The sequence below is a fragment of the Chanos chanos genome, chromosome 8 (assembly GCF_902362185.1).
Source record: "Chanos chanos chromosome 8, fChaCha1.1, whole genome shotgun sequence".
Taxonomy (NCBI): domain Eukaryota; kingdom Metazoa; phylum Chordata; class Actinopteri; order Gonorynchiformes; family Chanidae; genus Chanos; species Chanos chanos.
The window spans coordinates 38,194,245-38,215,023 of NC_044502.1; the positions used below are offsets into that span (position 1 = coordinate 38,194,245).

Genomic DNA, 20,779 nt, shown 5'->3' on the forward strand with positions numbered 1-20,779 from the left:
CTCAACTCGACACAGCCTCCTTTCTGGCATTTCTCTGTCTCTGTGCCTCTCTCTTTCCCCCCTCCCCCCTTTTTTTCTCTCTCCCTCTCTCTCTCTCTCTCTCTCTCTCTCTCCTTCTTTCTTCCTTTCTCTTATGTCTTGATATTAATCAATTCCTTCCTTTTGTCTTATTCCACTCTTAGGTCCCATCTCATTCAACTCATTGAAACTGCTCCACATGCTTCAACTCTCCTTTGTCAGCACTTTTTCTCTCTCTCTCTCCCCATCCTTACAAACTGTATTTCTACAGTGCATATTTAAACAGAGCCGTACAAACCGTCTGCATCTGCTCTTATTTTGCCATACCAGAAGTCCTTCACTTCCAGCGTCATTGTTATGACAATACTGAAGTCAATCCACCAAGCAGATTAAATTTTCAAAACCGTTCATGTCAAAACAGAGCACATGCATCTCTAATTATCAAGTCAGTTAACTTGTAATGACCTTTTGCAGTGCCGTCAAAAATCATGTGTACTAATAGAAACAGAACTAAGCTCCTAATCTAAACAATTCTTGCAGATACTGTAGAAAGGACAAACAATTGAAAGCTTTAACGTTATACACATCAACAATGTCATGCACATCAGATGTGACGTTGATTCATGGTTTCATACGACCCATTTAAAACATGTCAGTCTCCTGAGATCTGACACTTTTTTTAATTAACTCTATTTTTGGGATTTCTGCTCTGACTTATGTACAGTTAGACATGGCATTTGAGCCAATAATATGGATATGAATGACACAGGGTGCAAGGATTGAAGGCTTGATGTTTTAATGCCTGCTATTATGAATGTCCTCTAAGAAATACTTAATGGACTACAGCCATGAAAGGCCACCATTTAATGCTGCTTTCAATTATACCAAACTAAAAAAAAGAACAGTGAGATGAGCTCAACAGGTCCACTTATTTCAATTTCTCACTTAGTCTCTTTTTGATCTGAATCTAGGCTCTTTATTTTGTTGCCATGGCAACATTTCCTAGTACCTTACGTTCGACTTAGAGAGGCACATGATGAAAAAAAAAAAACCCCCGAAGTGAAGGTACATCCATAGGTGTAGAGCAATGAATGCCACCAAACACAAGCTAAAGGCAGACGAAAAAACAGCTCCATTCTAAAGAAGGGTAAGATCTAACCCAGTATGACCAGACTAAAATGACACTTGTATGCGAACGCATGTCTGTCAATCCTATACATTTGTCATTATAGCCAAGGTCAAAATTTGATACGAGTCTTAACGTTTGCACCTTTTCACTGTGTGTATAAATCTGACATCTAGCTGAGAGCTTGAGAGAGGGTGGTAGAGACAGAGAGAGAGGGAGAGAGAGGGGGGGGGAGTGTGTGTCTGTATGTGTGCATGCTTGAGTGTGCGCATGTGCGGCTGTGTGGGTGCAGGTGGGTGGGAGTATGTGTGTGAATGTGTGCACTTTTTTATTGTGAATGTAAATCTGATGTCAAGCTGAAAGCTGGAGCTGAAGTGTGTGGGTGGAAACAGCTTCCAGCTTAGTCCCTTAGAGAGAAAAGGAGAGGTAGCACAAGGGAAGAAGAAAAAAAGAGAACGAGAGAGACCAAAGGACAGAGAGAGAGAGAGAGAGAGAGAGAGAGTGAGAGAGGGAGGAGGGGGGTGAAATTACTCTGTTTTCTGAAATTTAAACCGATTTTAATCATAAATGACAGCAAAATATACATGCAAATTGAAATGATATAAAGTGTGCTGTGTTGGGTTTTTTTCCAAGTCTGAGGTGCTAACAAATTGTTATTGTCTATATTATGTGGCATGATGCTTTCCAAACAAACCCTGTCCAAAGCTGTCTCCATTAGGTTTGAGTGAATCCTTAGGATTAGCCACTAATTGAGGTTTAATTGGAATTAATTTAACATTATGACCATCTTGCAATTAACTAATCATGTTTCCCTGTAATCCTGGCTAGCTGACAAATTGATAAGTCAAATAAAATGTCTGTTTATTACAAATGCCAAAATATGTTGTATATTTGCTCTGTTTTCCTCACAATGTTTTGGCTCTAAATAATGCATCTTGGAGCTGTCATCTCCAGGGATTTTTCACTCTCACTCTTTATGCACTGGTTTAGACAAAGTTTCTGTTTGTCAGAGGAGCCTGTGCATGTTTTCCTGTAAGAACTGTCATTCACATTAAAATTTTTCCTTGCTTTGGTTATGCAGTTGCATTAGTACAATACAGCTAGGTCTGATTTCAATTTACTTTCTGAAAAGTTTCTCATAAGTCCTCTAAAGCCTCGTGACAGTTGTAGAATCCGTTCTACCTCGCAGCTTTAAGTTAAGTTTACCCAAACTTTTTCTATGTAAAAAAAAAGCAATGAGAGATTTACTGCAGCATGAGCTCAGTGTTGTAAAGTTACTGTGTAAGAACAAGCTGAATATTTTCGCAGTCAAAGGGGTTACATGACAACGGTTGCCAGCTTTACCACCCTGATTGTTGAAGAGTTATTCTACAAATAGAATTTTCTCCCTGATTTAAATCTATGAAAAATCCACGCGCCTCACATGTTCTAAGCCTGTTGACCATTCGTTCACACAAACCCCTCAATCCTCACAACAAAAGCATGTTTCGACTGTCTGAAAATGTAGTGTCCCAGTATGACTCAGTCTCATGTTCTTAATGAGGAGAATGATCTTCTGTTTTGTGGGAGGAGCTTTAACCATAACTATAAATGTAATCGGAATACCGGTTCAATTCCACCACATTCCCTCTGTGACCTTTAGCACTGAGCTGAAGACTGAGCGGAATACTGCACTGAGCTGTCATGTCAACTGAATTGAGGATAATGTGGAATATTATGGAGCAATAAGTATAATGTCATTTAAATAGGAAACTGTAGACCTGTGATATGTACTGGTCTTTGGCACTTATGCAGTTGAGACATTAAGGGAGAGAGGCATACCAAACTCTGTTTAACTAAGTCTTCTCAGTAAATACATATACATAATTTTGTTTGGGTTTTTTTTTCTTCTTAAATTATTTGTCATTGAACTGGTCAGGCAGATGTAAGAAAATAAAAAAGGCAAAATGATAAGAATGATGCTATTCACAGTTATTTCACCAAACAAGACAAATAAAAGGGTACATGTTTAAGAAGGGATAAAAACAAGACATTGCAGAAACTAGTTAATACAGACTAAATAAATGAAGCAAATTCAGAGTGATTTTTGGGTCCTACCTACAGCAGAGAAAGCAGTTGACTAATAAAGTATGATTCCCAAGCTGCTTGTATTTTCCTTCAGATCTTGCCCTCTGTGTGACTCTGAGTGTACGATTACGATGGCATCAAACAAAGTGCTCATTTAAGACGTCCACTCTTCTGGAACTGCTTCTCCTGTTGTCATTAGGTCCAGTTTTTGTTGTAGTTGTTGTTGTAAAATTCCCCTCGGGCCAAACTTGATATACAATAGACACTGATGTGTCCATGCCTGCTAAATGTCGATCCAGTGTTTGTCTGTGTGTGTGTGTGTGTGTGTGTGTATGTTTTGGGGAGGGAGGTTCTATTGGAATAAGTTTATATGGCTGAAAGGCTTGTTTATTACATGCCAAAGAATGACAAGTTCTTGAGCTAACTTCTGATGTCAGCTGAATAAGCAATTGCTACGTAATTACTCCTATGCGAACAGTAATATCTTATAATATCTTAACATTTATCAGATAACAACCTGTACAACTCTATGTCAGCAATATCTGATTAATGTAAGCTCTAAATAGCTGTCAACATTGCAATTTAATAAAACTACTCAAAAAAATCTACTCATGATGCCTTGTTATCACAGGCAGCAGGCTACTAAATATGCAATTATTTAAGTACAAACTAATTAAACCCAAGACTTCATATCCCAAGTAACTTGAGGGAACAATGTTACTTTCATCAAAGTCAAAATTTTAGCATAATGCAACCAAATATTAAGTACACAGAATGTTCACGTTACAGTGGGCATAAAAGAGGACAAGCATTCTCCAGGTTACTATTTCTCCAGTAAGGAAATATACATGAATATCTTATTGACGTAAGAGGAAAGTTTCAATGCTCCATTCCTGTTTTTTTTTTCTTTTTTAAAAAGTTATTTGTGGAGGTGGAGTACATTTAGAATATTTCAGACCTCTCCCCTCTTGACATTTAATAGATATTTCTCATAGAAAATCAAGCTATTAGCAAACAGACTGACTCGCCTCTGAAGATGTTGAAAAGTAGGCTTTACCCAAGAGGACAATGTGTTATAATTTTTCATTCATGTGTGGTTCGACCCTCCACCTCCACTCAGTCACGCTCTCCAGCACCAGTAGCGGCCGTTCCAGCCTTGCCGAGAGCTCCGTTTCCCCGGCCTCTCCCTGATCTTTCTCACTTGTTCTCGCAGTTCCAGCCCCTTTACAATCCTCACGCTGTGCCGCAATCCCACTGCCGTTTCCTCGGTAACCTACAAAAAGTCCTCTGTGTCGAAATTCTCTCATGTTTTGGTTGTATCTTTAATTTTGCATCAGATGTCGTACCTCGATCTAAGAATGTGTTGCTGTGTGATGCATTTGAGTTGTGAAAACTGTAAATTATTTTCATCAGTAACAAAAATGCCTTATCAGTTATAAATTTGTAAGATAACCATTTAGCATGTACTGATTACTTGCCTTCTACGCCTCATCAACATAACTGTATGGCTCAGTGCTGTATTAACGATAAACGTCGTGAACAGAAAACCAAACTTTGTTGTGTGTATGTATATATATAAATCTCTGTTTGTGTAGGTGAGGGTGAGTGTGCGTATGTGTTTGTGTGCGTGTGTGGCGTGTGCGCGTATGTGTGTGTGTATCTTTAAAAAGCGTACACAAGAACAGTTTTGAGCAGCTGTGCCAATTACAACATTAATGCGTAATTCCCAGCTCACTCGAATTGGAATCGCTCCGATAGAGATCTAGTCCAAGGTTAAATAAATCGAAGTCTTCTCCTCGCTGTGCGAGTACGGTCCAAGCTGCGTGAGCTGGAGATCTCGCTTCAGCTTCGCTACTCTCGCAAGGAAAGAAGGGATCGGGGCTGCTGCTCGGATCTCCGTCAACGTTGATCACCTCTCTCAACGCCTTCACATTAACGTGGTGCAAATTAATTAGAGGCAAGTAAAACGCGATGCATTGCGTAAGCTAGAAAGGAACAATTACTGAACAGTAAAAAATCGATTATTTCTTCTCCTTACTGAATTGCTCTAAATTTTGAATGGATATGCAAATCCGGGTTTTTCTTATTCCGGAATATTTACTTCGGTTTTCCGTTGGTGACAGGCATTTTTCTTTCAACTGTGCAAAAAGTCATACCACTCCATCCCATCCTTCTCTGCTTTTTTCTTTCTTGTTTTCTCTCTAACCCTCACTCTTACTCGCAGTGTTTTCCGATGAAGAGAGAACAGAGACGGACAGAGTTGCAGACAAGCGGTAGTGGGTGGAGTAGCGATAGGATGTAGAGTGATGGAAAGTACTTCATGTAGTGGCCAGGGTGAACTCTCTCTCTCTCTCTCTCTCCCTCTCTCTCTCTCTCTCTCTCGCTCGCTCGCTTGCTCACTCAGTCACTCTCTCTTGGTCTTGGCAACTCTCTGTCTCTGTCTGCCTACTCACACACACACACACACACACACACACACACACACATACATACATACACACACACACACACACACACACACACACACACAGTGACACGTGAACTCCTGTATGCGGCTGCTTGCAGGCATTGTGAGTGGAGAGGTGCACAGATGCAGGTTTGTGTGGGAGGAATGTGCATAATCACACACCTCCAGTATCGGTGAAATAAATGACCAGAACAAGTCAAAATTCAGTGGATTCACTTTTATGAAAACAAAATTACAGTGATATAACCGAGCAAGCTGTCTGCTTGGCTTACAACGAGCTGCCTGTCTTAAGGTTGTGATATCTTGGCTACTCTTTAATATATGCTGAAAATAAGGCACTTTCATATTCGCATATCAGCCATCGATTTAATCAAGCTCAGTCATTTTCACCAAAAGCTAACGGTTAAGTGATCAGCATGTTGGAGAAACATGCGTTTCCATGACAACTGCAACTTTCCACCCACCCCACAGTGCTGAGGCAGATACCAGTGATACTGAACAGTGGGTCTAGTGGCCAATCTCTGGATGACAGACAGAACTAGACCAGAGCATACCAGGTCACACCCTTACATAGGTGACTGTTCTTATGACGCAACACGCAAACATCACAAATATGAAGCATTAAGACACAGATACCTATGTTTTATATTTGACTCTAAATTTAATCTATAATTCAGTGCTTTTGCATGGGCTTCTGGAATGTTATGAAAACAAATTTGGTCTTGAAGAGGGTGGGCAGTTTTTTCTGTAGTTTTTGATATGTCCATTGTAGCCTGCAAGACATGCATCTACATATCTAAAATAATTAAATATCTTTAAAAGCTGAAGACAGTAATCCTTTTAAAGGAGTCTCCAGTTCTCTCTTTTTCTCTCTGCCCTTCTCTTCTGCTCCACCTCCTCTTCTCTCTCTCTCTCTCTCTCTCTTTTCCTTTCTCTCTGTCTCTCTTGCATGCTCTCCAACTGTCTGTGTCTGCTCTATAATTATTTCCATGGTTACCATCAGGAAAACGAAGCTAAACTCAATGTAGACATGTATCCACTCTCTTCTTTATTTTAACTCGCCATGTTTCTATTCCAACCGTACTCATTAACACTCAATTACTCACTCTTCTGTTACTTTATACTTTTCACCTGTCTTGCAACAACAACCATTTTCTCTCCCACTTGCAGCTGATGGCATAGAGCTTTTCCATTTAGAAGTATATAATAACGAAACCTATTGTTTTACAAACCTGATAAGATTCTTGACTGATTGCCTGCACTATTAGTACAAACCTCATTGCAACAATGTTAAATAGTAAATCATTCAACTGGTGTAACAACATTTTACATATACCTCTATGTCACTAATAGAATCTCACATGTCACTAACTGGCACCATGTCGCCCACCACTGTCATATTACAATAACTGCCTACTAGGTTGCGTCTAACATATTGCATTGGGGACAGAGACTAATAACAGAGATATTCTCAAAAGCCAACATTTTCAGAATCTGCAGAAAGTGCTGGAAAGATTTGTCATCCTGTATTACAATATATGGAGCTCTTGTTAGGATTTTAAAAAATATGTTTAGTATGTACCAGGTAGAGAGATGACATTCAAAATTAATGGACTCATAATTATGCATTTTTTCCCTCAGCGCTGTCACAGATACCATGCAAACACAACCTTGCTTTCTGCTGTGTAGCTGTGTCTTGGCAGATTATATAATAATGCTGTTTTTTTTTTCCCCATCATGAAAACCTCTCTTCGACATGTGTCCATGTTAGTTATACAATTCTTAATGATCTCAAATATGCATTACAAAAGTAAAGCAATAAGCAGCTGAAATGAACTGTTTTCTGTGACATGCAACAACAACTATTTACCATCTATCACTAGAGACAGTCTATTAGTGGTTTCACAGCTAGTGAAAGTGGCCTCAGATTCAGGTCTCCAGACATCTGGCCCCTGTCATTTGTAATGACCTTGAATGACTTCATATTGCTCAGAGATGCCTAGATGCCAGATGCCTAATCCATAAATCATTACATTCTGACTTTGCTTTCACCAGGAAAGAGAAAGCCTAAGCAGTTCTGGGAATTTAGCTAAATTTTTGTCAGGTAGCACTGCTTCAGTCAGTTTATCTGTGTGACCAACTAATTTTTTCACATCACTCTAGACACTGTAATAGCCCAAAACCGACAGGAAATAGATATGAAGTGATTCACAACCGTAATCTTTACCTCTGATCCAAAGTAGAGGTAATCTGTTGTATGGGACAGGATGATTCATTGCAGTACACCATCAATGACCACCGAAAGCAGATCTACAGACCTCTGTGAGACTTTCTGGTCTCTTGAAACCTGTATAGTTTTTTTTTTTTTGCCATTCGTTTAACAAATCAAGAATTTACTGACAGTACTGCAGGATTAAATGGATCTGTATGGGGTCAGGGCTAGAACCAGTGTCAGTCATATACTGTATTCTGTCATCTTAAAAGAGATTAAGGCTAGAAACAGTGGCATGTGGGCATATTCAGTAAATACTCACATATCTAAATAAAAGATGACATATGAAATCATTATGTACACACTGAGGCAAACACATTTGGAGAGAAGAGGGGCATTCAGTCACCTTGAGATAAAAAAAAGAAAGAAAAAAGGAAAATTTGAAACTGATGAGAATTTGTTGAGAGGAACGAGATTGATGGATACTGAGAAGTGCTGCAATTAATGGAGTAACGTGAATATCCATTTTGTTTTACACGATAAATGTTAAATAAAGACAAAATCTGTCCAGTCGAAGATTAAAGATGATGCGACAAGAAACAGAAATGACAGCGACAAAGAGAACGCATGCATAGTGGGAGGAGGAAAAGGATGGAGGCATGCAGGGAGAGAGTAGGGAGAAGGGAGGAGGGGGGTGGATGCGTTTAGCCACACTGAACAGACCACAGAAACACCAGTGACAGTCTGAGATGAGAAGAGGGATGATTTTGAAACGAGGACACACTTGAAGCGTGCACAGTGCCACCTGGCTGGGCTCAGTGCCAAGTCTGTGGTGTAAACTGTGGTGTTGGCAATGGCATACATGTGCACGTGGACACACACACAAACACACACGCGCGCGCGCGCACAAACACACACACACACACACACAAACACACAAACAAATACACGGAGCAGAGAGACAAGAATCTGTCATGACATTTATTTTGCTTTTCTGTACTGCTCAGCACCTTCAGAAAGTGTGTGAGGGCATAACTGTGCAGCAGTGTGCACAGTGAGCTTTAAGGAACGAGAGATCAGCATCAAGCTGTAGCCTGACAGCACTTCCGCGCTCCCCCTGAGCAGATATGCACCACTGGGGCTGCAGTGCTGTGTGCAAATATTCAATTAGAACAGGCTGAGTTGCAGGGACTATAGATGTAAAGGGAAAGATCCGGACAGATGGGCTTATCAAATGCCGGATACATTTTAATAATACTAACTTGCTTTTAGAGAGATGAAATTGGATCATTTGAAGGAATCCTCCTAAGCATCACTAACGAAAGAAAACCATTAATACAATTCCGATATTTCATATCATTCTGTTTTCCTAGGAACCGTTGTGACAATGCTGTGAGACTAACATTTAGCCAACTGATCAAAACTGAATTATAATTAGACAAGTCATAAGAGCAAATGTGAATGTAGGCAACACAATAATGCTATAGGCATGTTTATGTTATGTTCCACAATGTCCTGCACAATGCCACAATTTTATGAATTTCTCATTTAAATATTATGTATTAAAAGTCAAGTGCCTTCATCAGTAGCTTTGAAATGCTCGATGACAGCTTTCTCTCTGGCCATTTTGCCTCTGAAGGAAATGGCTTCACTGCTCAAGGTCAGAGAAACATTGTCGCTTTGCTTAAGGCTTCGTGTGTTTTTCTAGAAACAGCAGCAGCTGTTCCCTGTCTTTCATTCAAATGACACGATTCATCCTGCACGAGTTGACCAAGCTCTCACGACTACTCGCGCTTACTGCTATCAAAAGAAACATTTGATAAAGGCAGTGTTGTTAATTATTGGTGGTGGGCGGGTCAGATGCCCCATATTAAAACCGATTTTCTTTTTAGATTTGTTGTCGGTGGTGTAGCCCATTAGATGCATTGGAAATGAAGGGCCAGTGTAGGGTAAGCAACAATCCATTAGAACAAGCATTTCGAAATTCTTTGAAAGTTCATTAAGTTCAGCGTCGTCAAAGAGAACTCGGGGGGTGGGGGGGTGGGGGGGGGGTTTGGAAAAAGTATTTGTGACAAGCGGAGGCAGAAATAATATTGGACGCAGGTGTTACCTGTCAAAGAAACTGATTGCTGTACATGACAGAGTGAAAAGTATGAGTATCCAGTGTTTCTGTAGCAATCTCAGTGGACCTGAAGTCTCATCACGCTCTCTCTCGCTCCTCAGTACGAGTCCAATACCAGCAAAAGTCTGAAGCTGCCTAAACTGTCAAAAGACTTTCGCAGCTTGTCCCCGTCTTCCATTGTCCTGTGCGTCGTCATCTCGTCTCTTTCCAGAAATCGCCAGGGATTTGGCCATCACACCACACACACACTCATACCGACACACAGACACACACACACACACACTTGTACACACAGAGTTATGCTTTGGTCTCGCTGACGGCGTATCCCTGAGGTCCAAGCAAGGGAAAAACTTCTGAGAACAAACTGACGACAGATCTTGAGCAAGGAGGTTTTTCACTCTGCATCATACATCCAATGTTCAAATGCTCCAACACCAACAAAGCATGAACAATATGCAACTACACCGTTTGAAACTGATCTGAAGCCTTGTGAGATATTGCAGCATGTGCACTCTACATTCATTTTGTTTATTTCATTTATATTCAAGTCATATCTAAATAGCCCAAAAGAGACAAATAAATATCATTCTTTTACAGCATTAAATCTGCATCACCATGGTATTCACAGAATTCATATCAAGATGCTCTCAAGAATTTTCTTCACAATCTAGGGATGAAGCTTCTACATTACTGCATTGACAACGATGCTTTCAAGGTAAATGCTTTATTTGAAGACCAGTAAGTACGTCAGCAAATGAGTGTGGAATGCCTGCATTTTCTCATGCTTGGTTAGTCACCCCTGAAGAAGTGAGTATTTATCTACCATGTAATTCAAATTGACAAATTACCATATTGGTGACAGATAGATGCAGACAAGCTATAATGTAGCTACAATTCACGCCCTCTGTGACTATTCATTGGAATGCAGTTCCTCAATGACTGTGTTCTTATACATGTCCATCAAAAACCACAAAGTTCAGTTACATTGGAATTCAATCTGTATTCAACAACCAAACTGACACCAACTTCTCAGAATGATTCAGCATCTCTTTCATATGCTAAAGAATAGAATCTCGGCAACTGGCGTTTCCTCCAGAGAAACAATGGTAAGCAACACATCTCCCTGTCTAATGATTTTGCCGACAACCAAGATGAAGGAGAGGAAAATTATTACAATTCTGATCACAGGAAAGCGAGGGTTATTATCCTTCAAGTAACACTTGAACCCTTTGTATCCAGGCTGACGTAACAGTATCATTAAGGAGACATTACTGAAGTCAAAAGCTGTCTGAAGTACTCCTGTCAGTTTAAAATAGCAGTTCTGCACATGCTGCAGCAACATGACTCAGTAATGTAATTCATTATTATGTTCCGTCAGATATCAGATATTCACCGATTCGAATCCCTGTACCGGGCTTAACGTTCACTATACGACTGGACCGATTCAAACGGCTTGTATCAGGCCAAAGTTGAGAGAAAACTGCGACTGAATTGGTTCGGGTGTCTCTGTCTCGGTAGCGTCTGATATGACAATGGTATCTTTTTCTATTATCATTAGGCCTATTTAGAAATGTTATCAAATTAATTTCCTTTCGCACTGTTGCACTCTCTCTTTCTCTCTCTCTCTCTCTCTCTGTCTCTGTCTCCTCCAGTCTGTGTCTCTCACTCCCTGTCAGTCACCATGAAGGAGGCGTGTCTCCCCATTCTTCATAGGAGAAAATATTTTCCCCCCATGACGTCAAACTTGTCGGACAGAGAAAGTCTCATCAAACGTCGAGTGACGGAGGACAAATGTAGTTACTATGTACCAGCTAACACCCTATAAACATTGTAGCAACTCACTAAGAAAGGAAGGGTAGTTTGAAAGTATTATTTTATGACGACAGATTTGTAAGGTCTGCAAAGAGATTCATTATGAATAATGAGATTCCATGAGATTCCAATTAGGGTCATCAAAATATGAAGGAGCCAACTGTAATGTAGCTTACGTTTTCCCTGGGCTACTGGGAATAACTAGAATCTGCTGATTTATGCCTACAAGATCTTTTTCTTGCAACCACTGAATATGGCAGAATTTGAACTGTTCTGTTTACACTAGATTGAATCACATTGTATCGCATCGTATCTCGAATCGCTGGCAACTTACACTGCTTCGGTTGTGCATCGGGTCGTTCGTTACGTACCGAGATGCGTAGTGTACCCGAAGTAGACATGCGCACCCTTTTTGGGTGTCGCAAGTTTTCTTTGTATTTTCATAAAGTGTTCTACCTGGGTAAGATAGCTGGCCAACATCATGCTTTTTTTAAGGAGCCTTCTGGCAAAATAAAAAAGAGATTAAATCAATGCAACACGGTAAAGTTCTGCTCTGATGCCTTTGTAGTCTAGTGTAACTAATATCTTTGCCAGAGACATTGTTGTGCAAGTGTTGCCATACACATTACATCTCACACTGCATAATCTTTTAGCCAAGTAGTGAAAACCTCCATAGCCTTACATGACCCTTAACATGCCTTTAAAGACGTCTAGAGTAATTTCAGCCATAAATGATTACACATGATCAGTGTGCATTCGAACTGTGAGGATTAGATTCGGTCAAGAGACTGCATGCTGCACTTACAAATCACAAAGCCAGAAATACGGTTTATTGATTGGCTGTTTTTCTAAATTACTTTTAAATGTGGTTGTGCTCAAAATCAATCATGTAGGATGCTGTGTGTTTTCAATTATTTGCTTGCTGTATGACAATTTAAAAAATACAGCAGTAATACACTTCGTCCTCGACTTCCTACAGGGAACAAAGATATGCAGCTTTTTTTTTTTTTAAATAAATGATTGTTCCAAGAAAGAGAGGGAGGAGGGAGAGAGAGAGAGAGAGAGAGAGAGTTAAAGGGGGGGGGTGGAGAGAGAGAGAGGGGGGGGGATCATAAAGAGAGATAATATGCTAAATCATAGACATTAAAATGCACATGTAATATTGTTATTTAACCACAGGCAGGACTCCTCTACAGTCAGGGAAGACGCTGAGATTAGCATTCGCTATATTATGACTATGATTTTCCTCTAAAAAAAAAGAACGTTCATTTGTATCCTAAACTCAGCCTTATCATTTCCTCTGATCATGACAAAAAAACCCCATCAAAACAGCCCCTTGAGCTAGACTGAATGAAATTTACACAAGTCAACAAAAAAAAATGAAAACCTATTCTTAAAATGAATCAAACCTTATCTCTGCCATTACACCACCTCCACATCACCATCACTTCTACGTCCTATCAGACTCCATCAGCGCATGCAAGTGGAGCATGTTCAGTGATGCCAGATGAGAGAGAGAGAGAGGCATTTTTCATTTATTCATTCATGTGACTCATTTTCTAACAAGGTCTTGGTTTATTACATAATTAATTTATTTAACTATTTTTTTTTTTTTATTCAAGGCAGTTCACAGTGCCTAAAACTGTCAACATCTACTTCAGTCTACAGTAGACTTATTTTAATGAAGCAGCCTGGAGGACAAAACCTGACATAACCATTACAGCCATAAAATATATGAACTTGACAATGTTCATGACAGGCTGCTCCCCATAACAACACTGAATTAACTACTGCATATAACAAAACAGTGTCCGTCTGTAAGCAGCATATATAAAACCAGACAAAAAAAAGCCCCACTTTACTCTCATTGCACCAATCCCAGATCATTACTGTCTCAACAATTCCTCTGTGATATGACATACCACACATTAAAAAAAAAAAAAAATCTATGGTAAAAGATGACGGGCTAATATGTGCTGTTCACAAGTTCTCACAGTTCTGAAAACAAAACTTTTGGTTGGACTGACCAAAACAGGGACACTTTACAATCAGACTGCATTGTGCAACCGGGTGATGCTGGCACTACTCTAAATGCAATGATGAAGTCTGATATTTTTTATTGAATTAAGCCCTGATTGAAAATGACTGAGAGTAGAGGAACTTCACAACAACTTAATGTACCATCCCAAACCACAACAGGAGTGAGAACATTTTCTTGTAGCGTGGAACAGTCATGAAAAAAACAAAAACATTTATGGCGTTCTTCACTTGAACTTCAAATGGAATTTTACTGCCCAGATCAGTGATGTTTATTGCATGATAATCTCCTTTCTTATTATAGTTCCGACTGATTGCAGAGCTACAGCCAAAAATACGGCATGGCTTGATTTGGATAGGCGGTAATATGTCTTCATAATTGTAAAGAGGACACGACAGATGCTAAACACATCTTTTAAACTGAATTCCTGGCTATTAGTCCAAGATAACAACATAATATCCATACCATTCTTCTAATGTGGCCTATAAGCAGCTAGAGACCAGCATCTCAAACAGCCAATGACAGAAAGCACTATTGTCCATTAAACCAAATACTTCAGTTTGGTAAATCGAAAAAGAGAAACATAACTGTCCGTTTGGTCTTCTCAGTATCACAGTAAGGACTGTCTCTCAATTTAAGTTTGAAAATAATAATTGACTAAAACTTCTGGCAACAGTGGGGAATAGTGATTTGAAGACAGAAGACAGAATATTCCATTCAAAGTTCATGATATTTCCTAAAATATGACTTGCTTGAAGAATTATCTTCAAGACTTTTGTGTTTTCTCTCCAAAGACCAAAAAAAAAAAAAAAACTTAACACCCACGACTAGTACTTCCTGTATGCATTCATTTCAATAACACCCACTATAAATCTATCCAAGAACTGAATGAGATAACCAATATCAATACAGCAGCCGACCCATAACCAAAGCCCAGAGGAACAAGCTTTGGGTCCGAGCCACCGCGAAATGGGTCAGCGTGTCAGTGTGCACTCTCTCTCCCGTCCGAATCCATACATCGCTTGGCGTTGAGATATGACAGCCGGTTCGTTGTCAATGAGCTAATTAATCCAATCCTCACTGGACTGATCCCATACCATATTTGGGCTTCCTTAAGGGGTGTTCGGTCCTGGAGTGCAATATGCTGTTCTGTGCTTGTTTGTCAGTTAGGACATGTTGCCCTGCTGGGCAGTGCTCTGAGCGGTGCACGTATCACGGCTCGACAGGCAGCGAACCCCTGCCACACGGCCACGAGAGACACTTGTCAGAGGTGTTGAAGCGTTAGGCCCAGCAGAGAGGCGAACAGCGGCAGGGCTGTGAAAGTGTCTCCTACTCACCCATCTCAGGATGGTGCCTCCCCTCCACAGGCACGCTGACCGTCCGTCGCAGCAGCTTGTTCCTGTGCGACTCGGAGCGCCGCTCGCGCATCAGCAAAGGGTGAACCTGAGAGGTGGAGAGAGAGAGAGAGAGAGAGAAAAAGAGAGATTTAGGATCGATATACAAAGCAATTGGTCAATAAGACAGTGTGACTCACGCATGCATGCAAACAGCTGTATAGAGTCTCTGTTCTCACAAGCTGAGAAAATACATACTGATGTTCCCAGAAAGAACAACTCTCCCATAGGCTTAAATTTCCTTGAAATAATAAAACACATGATTAGGATAATTGCAACGCTCTGTGTTTGTGCGTGTGTGCGTGTGTGTGTGTGCGTGTGTGTATGTGTGTGTATTTGTGTGCGTGTATGTATGTGTGTGTGTGTATGTGTAATATGTTTATCTAAGCAGCAGTACAGGGCTGCGTCCCAGGAGAGAGCATACGGTAGCAGTAGCCCACCCTCTCTGAGAATAGGCCCAATTTATCACTCTGTAGACTCTCATAACACATCAACTCCTTCATCTTTTTTACCACAAAAAAAATGAAGAAATAAAAGTCTGATACTAAACTGGCACAGAAGAATATATATTGTGGGTAGCACTCCTCTGTTTTCAGCAATATCTGAGGGAGATATGATCAGGGTATTGAGGGAAGAGCAGGGAAAGAGCTTATTATGGAGGGGCTCAGGTGATAAATGAGAAAGGTGGGTATGGGTCAAACTGTGGAGCCCACTGGAGTGCAGCTCAAGTGTTGGCTGTCACCTACACTTAGAGGTGGCCATGTCACCACCAGCACAGGCACAGTCATAAGACCCTGTAAGCCACTCCACTGTGAGTCCTGTTGCAGCCTTTGGGTGGATAAAGATCTCATAAACTCGAATGCTTACGTTCATTTGAAAAGAGAGAAATTCTTGCACAAGGCCTCTGAACGTGATAACGTGATTGGAAATAATAAAATACCGTAAGAAAATTACACCCCGGGGTGTCAAAATACTGTTTTTTAATCTCTTTGAAATCATTTAAAAATCACAATTTATAATGTTATTTTCATAACATTACATATTGTGAGAACCAGTTACCTTTTGACTGCAGTTAAGTGCTTCACCACAGATTCATATCATGCAGAACTGTATGGGCTGCACTTGGTAGAGCGTTTTGTTCACGTGAAACATTTTAAAACTTAACCCCCGAACATAATACTCCTGTAAGTGTCTGTATTAATTAGGTCGAGATTGTTCAGTGATGCTTTGAATAGCGGTGCATTTTCATGTTAAGGTAGTATATTTGCCGAGGACGGATATACTGCAAGCTGCAATGAAATTACAGAATGGGCCACCCAATAAAAAATGCATTATATGCAATAAATCCTTTATGAGTAACCAGCAAGCATGCAAGGGCCGTGTTCCTTTATCGGCTCACTTGCGCTTTTATTTAAGCGATTATCTATCACATTGCCTGACAAGGATCTATATATATTTTTAATGGTATGTTCAGAGCACTATGTTTGCAAAGTGTCATCTTCCGTAACGGTTTTAGGTCGCGGAACTTAAATTGTTTTACAGTATCTTACAGGAGAAGCCCCAAATTTTGTGACGTGGTTAATCTTATTTTCAAAACCGCTGGGGGGGGGGGGAATACTGAACGACTATGACCTGATCGTTTGAGAAACTGCCAAAACAAATGATCAAATCATGACTAATTAATATAATAGCTTTAAAGACAACTGGGAAATATAGAAAGTGTGAGAGTCCACTTTGGGCAGGTGTGTCACAGGTTGTGTGTGCTTTGATGGCTTTTTAAGTCCTCTGGTGAAGACGCAGATGGAAAAAGGCGCTGAGAGCCTGAGGGGTCTTAAGAGTCTGGACCATCCTGTTCCAAATGTCCCGCTACCCTGACCCGTATAACCACCATTTCCCCAAATATCATTCATGTGCTACTTTATTACAGTCCGATCAAGAGCTGCTGGTAACCTTTCATTGCTCCCAAATTATAATCTTTAATATTTAATACATGTATAAATAACTAATAGTTATAATCTAAAAATAATTTACTTGGCATATTTACTTTAGATGCTCTCAGGGAAACATTTTCAAGCGACAAACACTCTCACATAGACAACATCGCAACTGACACACGACGTCTGGGTTGCGATTCACACACAGCTAGAACAGAGTCACCAGGTTGGCGTCTGAATGGCCGAATTCCCTCAGTAGCAATTACGGGCTTCAGTGTTATCTGGTGAAGATCGCAGAGGGGACAGTGGACAAAACACAGCAAGAGAGACCCGGAGTGTTCTCGCTAGTCTCCTATCTTCATCTAAACACTGTGTCCACCTACGCACCGAGCGCACGTCCGCGGCGACTTGGTCTTAACGTTTCCACCGTAGAGGGAAGCGTGCACACGTGAGGGATGGCAGCGCCACTCTCGACGCCCCTGTAGATGGATAGCGACGGAGTGATAGAGGTGATGAGAGGGGAATGAAAACTGTAAATCTAGCCCGGGCTTGGCACACGGAGCTACGCCGTTCTCCGTGGGGGGAACTGTGCCATATGTCAGTGTTGTCTAAGCAGGCCCAGCTGTGTGAGGATTTCAAAGAGGGAGCGAGCCAAGCAGCAGGTGTATAATCCATTCCACCTTAACGGGGCATTAATCGATCACTGTCCGTGCCCCGACCGACAGCACCCCACCGGCCCGCCGACTGGCCCTGAGCTGCCACCCGCGGATTGCCTTGTCTGCTCTGCCTCTGAACTCACACGAGAGCGGCATTCTCATGACCTTAGAGAAGCTTAAAGATCCATCTGTGGAACAGCAGCGTCTGTTTGCCCGACGGCTGCACTGCAGCCCTGTAAAGATGACACTCTGGGAAACAGTTGGGTACGTTTTTTTTTTTTTTTTTTGTCGTGGTTGTCGTTGTTGTTTTGTTTTACGGTAGGTATAACACAATACAAATGTTTACTGAATAGGGTACAGAGGTTTATCTCAAATCAGTCAACGTCACAAGGAAAAGTTAGCGTGTTAATTACCCTAAACTGGGATTTCTAGAAGTACCGTCTTCCGTTCGACGATAAAAATAAGTCAGAGCGCCACTAAGGTGTCTATGTAATGCTCTGTCAAACACAAAGTGGACATTACCACACAGAGCGTTCAGTTCCACATGGTCGCTGAAGTAAGGCACGAAAATCAAAGCCTTTTGAATGAATCAAATCAAAAGTCATTTTTTTCAAGGCTGTTACGTAAGCTCCGAGTCGCTCCTTCCAAATGGATTCCCATGGATCATGAATGCGTAAGGAAACACACACACACACGCACACACACACACACACTGCTCCGCAAGTCTTGTTTTATGCACTGTGACAACAGGAGCTACGGGCAAGTCACAATGGCACTTGGTCCGCTGTGTCCACACTAATGAACCAATTTACTGCTGCGGCCAGAAAGAACATATGGACAAACACAAGCTGCGGTGGAGACAGTCACCAAAACACAAATTCTGTTTACTACAGATTCTTGGGGATTTGACCACATTATCTGAAACCAACTCAAAGAACGGCTCAGCCACCTAGTGTGTTAAAGGAGTATGCTTTAGGCTTTGCTTGCATAACTTTGTGTCAGAGTACTGCTGTGCTTCAGCGCAGGGACCATATAAAGGTGCAGCGGTGCATGCAGTGTGTGTGTGTGTGTGTGTGTGTGTGTGTGTGTGCCTGTGTGCGTGTGCAGAATGAGGGCCTGTGTCACCGTGCATCAATTACAGCAGAATTAAATGTCATCTGTCACTTTAGAATCTATCACTCCCTCTTATGGCATTTACAGCACATAACAGCATACACCATCTGTTTGTCAGTCTCTGTCCGTTTGTCTGAGATGTTCAGTCCCTCTGCATATCTGTCCATCTAAGAAAAAAAAAAACAATCTGTCCATCTAAAAAAAAAAAAAAAAAAAAAAACACACAATCATTCTCATCATTCAGTATGTGAGCAGAATCTATAAACCGAGGTCAAATAAGACAGTCAGCCATAAAAGTAAAGGGCTCTAGACAAAATGGCTGGTTTAGTCCGCAGCCAGGTTAGAGTAATATATTACCTGGCAATATGAATCTATGATGGGATAAAATGGGAAGAGAGAGGATAACGCATCTATTTTCCAACCAGTTAAAAATCAAATATGGAATATATGCGTCCCCTCCCCCTCGCCATCAATCAAACTGAAAATGTCAGTGAGGCAGAGATGGCTGTCATTTACTAAGGAGTCAACCTGAGAGAAAATAGCACTGTATTCACACACACACCCACCCACACACACACCCACCCACACACACACACACACACAAATACACATACACACACAAAACAAACAAATCATGGATACGCACGCACACACACACACACACACACAGTTGTGTAGCCACTGCAGGAGATGAGTGACAACCATGAATATTTCATAGTCCTGGTCTTCACAGAGGTAACAGTTATTAGACTGTCATGACTGATTCAAATCTACTCAAAGTGTGGCCTTATCTGAACGAGCAGCAAAACGGGCACAATTAGAGGGGAATAGGCTCCTGATTAATGGTCCTCTCACAACCCATGCCCCAACAGAACGCCTTATCAGAACCAACGTCTGCCCCAGTATTCACCCGAGTGTGCCTGCACAAACACTACCCCTATCGCCTCAGTCATTCGCTGGGAATCAATACCACAATGATTTATATGCAATATGCACAGAGGAACACCTTGGTACTCATGTCACCAAATGATTCAAAATGTTGGGCTAAGTAAGTAGTATTACTGCTTAAAAAATACACACAGATTGTATTTTTTATGGGTGTGTATGACACTTGTTTGTTTGTTTGCTTTTCTTTCTCAAACAGATTCGATTTTATATGGTTGTGAATATTACATTGTAAATGATCACCATTAGATATAGCCGCAGTGAAAGCTGACTTGGATCAGTGGGGAAATCAAGCACACGATAGCTATTTTTTTGCTTTAGCATCTTCAGACCGGTTGTTAAGTATAAGACAACATAGTACTAGTTTTCCTTTCTCTCAGCTCTATTCTGTTTTTAAATGACACAAATATATAAAAAGACATTAAAAAAAAAATAGCTCAGTCAAACCATAACGAGAATACCAGTGACTCCATAAAGATTAGATCATTTAAGAACGCAGGACACAAACGCCTGAACTATAGACTAGAAAAGGTTTTTGATTTGAATTTTCCCCTCAGACTGAAGTGAGACAGCAGTGATGTAAAGAAAGCAGCACAGAAAGGAACTCCGCAGTACCTCCTCCTGGTCCAACATGTAGAGCTGATTTCCAGAGATCACACAGAGACGTGGATCCCAGCCAGTACGCTCGTAGGAGGGAGCAGCAAAGGAGTGGGCATGGGAGTGATAGGAGGGGGGGGCAGCAAACCTCGCATCTGAAAAAGAGAGAAAGAGAGAAAAAAAAAAGGAATGTAAAATGACAGGCTCTGTTAGTGTGAGTTTCATAAAGCTCACAATTCCCTAAAATAGTTCACAATTACTAAGCATTGAATAGAGCC

At 40.9% G+C, this 20,779-nt stretch overlaps 1 protein-coding gene across 1 annotated transcript in view; it reads right to left on the minus strand.

Annotated features, from left to right (window-relative positions):
• syngap1b (synaptic Ras GTPase activating protein 1b) overlaps positions 1-20,563 on the minus strand; it is a 54,143-nt gene extending 33,580 nt beyond the window's left edge. Inside the window, exons 1-2 of the mRNA XM_030781795.1 lie at positions 20,520-20,563; positions 15,200-15,305 (exon numbers count right to left, since the gene is read on the minus strand). Coding sequence (XP_030637655.1) covers positions 15,200-15,305; positions 20,520-20,537 — 124 coding nt within the window. The 5' untranslated portion in view covers positions 20,538-20,563. The remainder of the gene's footprint in view (positions 1-15,199; positions 15,306-20,519) is intronic.
• Positions 20,564-20,779: the final 216 nt, after the last annotated feature.